Here is a 5000-nt window from a genome sequence, read left to right on the forward strand (position 1 = left end):
TTCACAAGCAGCAAAACGCGGCAGTTACTTATATTTTGACGATGGACGATGTTAAAGACATCTCAAACGTTCATAATTTTATAAACAATACAACAAAATTAAGAACTAGAATACCCGAATATGTTGAAGGCTTTTTCGCTGTACTTCTTCCGGGCATATCAAAGAGAGAAATGTGTGCCCTGAGGAAGCAGTACAACAAAAAGGCCTTACTCATGACCGCGTGTTTGTCCAGCTCTCTTCACTGTTTTGTTTGTAATTAGTTCATTAAGCCGTCCTACGCGGTCGACTATAACAAAAAAAGAAGGAAAAAAACATGTTAAACAGTTCACAAGATCTACCTCTCTTCGGTACTTAATAATAATATATACATACTCGAGTTATTTTATATAAACGAGAGATAACGTCATTACATGGTAGAGGGAGAAGGAGGCTATCCTTCTCTCTCTCTCCTTCCTCCTCATCTCTCCCCTTCATCCTCTCCTCATTACACCTACCAGTTCCCTCATACATAATACTTTACCAATCTCAGTATCAGGAAATCGGACATAAAGCATGTAAAGCAATTCAAAAAGGAAGAAAACGAGTCATGGAAAATGATGTCATAGAAAACGGGATACATTTCACACCGGGGGACCCTCGTGGTATTTACGGCGCTTGTAAAGATGTCAACATTTCTTACATCTACCATGTGGAGGGTGAGTTCCTATTTGCATATGTATATATTTTTTCAACCTTCTGTTATTCTCTTGACCTGTTATTTATATTCCTTGCTTCTTAATTATGCTTTATCCAGTATCTTTACGGTTTCTACTAATGTGTTTTTGAACCAGATCATTGTTTTAGAATAGAAATTATTCCCTGCAATAAAATAAGGAACCAGAGTTCACACGTGATAAGTCTTAATAAATATAATTTTGTATAGTTATACATATAATCATAATAACAATAATCAAAATAATAATGATAATAAGAATAATAAGTGTACAAAATAATGGTAAAAAAATAATAGTAATAATAATGGTAAAAAATCATGATAACACTAATAATGGTAATGATGCTATTGGCAATAACAATAATAATGATGGTAATGACAATGATAATGATGATGATGATAGCAATAATATTAACAAAGTAAACCGACTGGTAATTACAGTGTAGATCTTTAACTATATACCTCTAAACTTTTTAAGTGTTACTATAAATTAGTCATGTTAGTTGTACAAATCTAGGGAGAGAGAGAGAGAGAGAGAGAGAGAGAGAGAGAGAGAGAGAGAGAGGAGAGAGGAGAGAGGAGAGAGAGAGAGAGAGAGAGAGAGAGAGAGAGAGAGAGAGAGAGAGAGAGAGAGAGAGAGAGAGAGAGAGGAGATAGAGTTAGAGAGAGAGAGAGAGAGAATGGGAGTTTGTGTGTATTTGAGTGTGTGTGCGTGCGTGTATGTATGTTTGTATGTATGTGCGTCTGTGCGTGTGTGTGTGTATGCGTATGTGTGAGGGAGAGAGAAAGAGAGGGGGGGGGGGAGTGTGTGTGTGGGCCTGTGTCTGTATGTCAGTTTTTGTGAGTGAACTATTCATAAATCTGTCAAGGCTAAAGATCCAACACGCTGGTCCTAATAAGAACTGCCTGTCATGACGCAATACTCTCCTTGATAAGATAGCAGACCGAGAAAATGTTAACAGGAAAAGAAATTAAAGATATGCCTAAACAGTAACGCTAGTGGCAATATTTTCATGGGAAATCCTTAAGGAACGAATATATATATATATATATATATATATATATATATTTGTCTTTCTTTTTAGGATAAAGACATGAGATGGGCATCTTCGGGGGGGGGGGGGGGGGTCTTCGAGGTTGATGTGATTCACTTTTCCTCTCTTTCTCTTTGTCTATGTAGCTCTTCTCTCTCTCACTCTCTTGCTCTGTCTATTTATCTATCTCTTAGTGTCCTATCTCTGTTTCTCTCTTTTCATCTCACTTTCTCTCTCTCTCTCTCTCTCTCTCTCTCTCTCTCTCTCTCTCTCTCTCTCTCTCTCTCTCTCTCTCTCTCTCTCTCTCTCTCTGCCTCCTTCTCCTTTTACTCTTTTTTTCCTCTTCCTCCTCCTCCTCTCCTTCTTCCTCTTCCTCCTTCTCTTCTTCTTTCTCCTCCTCTTAGAGATAACATAAAATATGGCAACTGTACTCGTTTCTTTTTTTTTCTGTTTTTTCTTTTCCTTTATCCCATTTTCTTACGAGGCAAATACACATAAGAGACTGTGATAATTTACTGAATACCTATATATGAATAACTTATATTACAAATAATTATCTTCACTAACCTGTCACAATACCATCACTCATCACCAGTCTGTCATCTTGTAATTTATTCATCATCACAAACATGTCAGCAAAATCACCTCTTGAAAGAAATGCAATTATGGATCACCACTTTCCATTTTTTTTTTTTTTTAAGATAAATTTCTCTCTCTCCAAAGGCACATGTGATGGCCGGATGTCCCTCCCACTCATGATCGTCATGTTGGTTCTGGGATTCATCACATTCTTCGTCAACCTCGGAGTCATCATCAGAACCATCAAGATCCTGCGTCACGGTCATGACAACAAACCCGCCTTCTATTTTATAGGTAAGTCCTCCTTGAAACAAAAATAAAACGTTTTCTGTGATTGGCTAAATTTAGGGTAGACATTTTCTAAATTGTCTTAGTATTTTCGCTGACGTTATCGAGGGGGTTTCTATTATAGATTTCCATTTCTCCTGACAGGAAATCTCGCCCTAAGTGACCTGGCTATTGGTCTATATGTGATTATTGCTTTTCTGATGCACATGACTCGCAGAGGTGACCTTTGGCAGCAGACAACGTGTACATTGCAAATAGGTTAGTAGAGGCAACCGTTTATTGTTTTCTTCTGTTATGATATAATGGGTACTTGTTCTAATTATTTCTGATCCAGCAGTATTCCATACAAATGTAATTAAATAAATAAGATAATCAATTAAAAGCTCATCCTAGCTGGAAATATTTTACTTTGGTATCCTACGTGATAACAAGAGTAAGATGAAAAGAATTACAAACTTTGTAGTTGTTCGAAGATCAATTAACAATGATTGTAAGGATCATGAGAAAGATACTGAAAGAGATAATGATAATAAGCATGATATTAAACCAAACGAACTGTCTCAGTGATAACATCAGCTTACTTAGCTAGTAAACTATTTTCCTACATTCCACGAAACACCCTAACTTCCGTACTTTTTACTAACGTTATCCTTTCCTGTTTCAGCCGTTGCGGTGACAGCCTGTCAGGAGACAATCTTCACCATTGTACTGATAGCGGTAGACAAATACCTCTATATCTGCCACGGCCTCAAGTATCACCAGATTGTAACAACCAACAGAGTATATGCTGCCGTCATGGTCTCCTGGGTTCTGTCCCTTATCATAGGTGGGTTCAAAAGCACTGGGGTACTGATAAAGTTGAGTTGTAGACGTAAATAGATGTTGTGTTTATTGGTAATGATTTTTTGTGTGTGTGTGTGACGGGTGACTGTAAGCGATGGTGGATAAATAAAGTGTAATTTATGAATATAAATAATTGTCTTTCTTATTTTGGTGGTTATGTATATACAGCTTTTGGAGAACATAGTGCAAAAGTAGGAGAAGTTGGCGTAATCACGAAAATTCCAATTCACAACTCGAAAGCCAAACGTCGCCTTCACTTTACCCTATTTATGAACCGCCTCTTCCCAGGTTGGCTTCCGGCCATGGGGATGCAGATGAGCTGGGAGGACTCGTGCAGTCGCTGTGCTTTCGCTCAAGTTATATCGCCGAACTTCTCCATTATATTTTTCATCACGTCTGTGAGTACTGATAGAAGCTTCTGTTTGCTTGTTGAGAATGGGCATGGTGCATTTGGGTTCGCTAAGGTTATGTGAAAGTCTGGTAGTCAGTTGTGTAGGGAATGGAACACCATAATGCATATGTTCTAAATGAACTGGAAATCACTGTAAGTCTTCTTTTAGTGAAACTCTGCTGCCTCCCTCAGGTGGCTTTTCCCTACGCCGTGGTGGTGACGCTGTACTCGATGCTGCTCGTGCTGGCGATCAAGATGCAGAAGTCGCGCTACGGAGGCTCCTACACCGGCAGGTCCTCCGCCAGGTCGTCGAACTTCAGACTCTCTCTCATGTCGAAGAAGTCCACCAAGTCGACCAAGTCCAACTCAACAACCACCACGACCAGCTCCTCGAGTGGAACCCTGAAGAAGGCTGGCCGGCGGCAGATGCGGCGGAAGGCCCTGGAGGAGTACAAGGCTACCCTGCCGGACTTCGCCGAGCGGGACGTGACGACCAAGCTGATTGCGCACAGGTCGGTGTCCGGGGAGGAGGAGGCGACGGCGGGCGGGCCAAAGGAAGGGGGAGGTAATGCTGTGGTGGATGGCTTTAACGCCGAAGGAGGAGGGAAACAGGAAAATCAAGTCTTGTACAAAAATGCGGATGAAGATCAGACGAGAGATTCACAAGAAAATGGGAATAAAGTGGACAGACCTTATACTACTGAGGAAGAAATTCCATACATTTCGCCAAAGAACGCTGAAGATGATATCGAAAGTGAACGAGAAGATTGTGTGAATGAAGGAATGGTAGAACAGGATGAAGTAGTGACAAATACGGACGAAGTACAAGATGAAGAAAAGGACGACAACCATACTGATCAAGAACAAGAACAGGAACAAGAACGCTCGTCGGCGAACATAGAGAACTCTCCCGAACCTCATGAAACGGACGAAAAATCGGGTAACCGGGACAGTATTGAGTCTTCAGAAGTATCCTCTCCTCCAAAGATGACGGACGAAGAAAACGGCGACGCAAAGAAAACGGAAGACAGCACATCTAGAAGGAGGACTTGGCTACCCACGAAATACTTCAATCGAGTCATGACAGACACGAGAGACAAAGTCCTCTTCCTCAAGAAATGTCGAGCCGTCAAAACTGTCATCCTCATCATCG

General features: G+C 40.5%; 1 protein-coding gene across 3 annotated transcripts in view; it reads left to right on the forward strand.

The window, feature by feature from the left end:
- LOC125034279 (muscarinic acetylcholine receptor gar-2-like) overlaps positions 1–5000 on the forward strand; it is a 14034-nt gene that overhangs the window by 8567 nt on the left and 467 nt on the right. Inside the window, exons 2-7 of one of the 3 annotated variants that reach the window (XM_047626031.1) lie at positions 530–695; positions 2470–2619; positions 2758–2871; positions 3278–3439; positions 3745–3854; positions 4040–5000. The exon at positions 4040–5000 is cut by the window's right edge and continues 467 nt beyond it. In XM_047626031.1, the coding sequence (XP_047481987.1) occupies positions 587–695; positions 2470–2619; positions 2758–2871; positions 3278–3439; positions 3745–3854; positions 4040–5000 (1606 nt within the window). In that variant the 5' untranslated portion in view covers positions 530–586. The remainder of the gene's footprint in view (positions 1–529; positions 696–2469; positions 2620–2757; positions 2872–3277; positions 3440–3744; positions 3855–4039) is intronic. The other 2 variants (XM_047626032.1, XM_047626033.1) reach the window with 2 other exon arrangements.

Source organism: Penaeus chinensis, chromosome 17, assembly GCF_019202785.1.
Source record: "Penaeus chinensis breed Huanghai No. 1 chromosome 17, ASM1920278v2, whole genome shotgun sequence".
Lineage (NCBI taxonomy): Eukaryota > Metazoa > Arthropoda > Malacostraca > Decapoda > Penaeidae > Penaeus > Penaeus chinensis.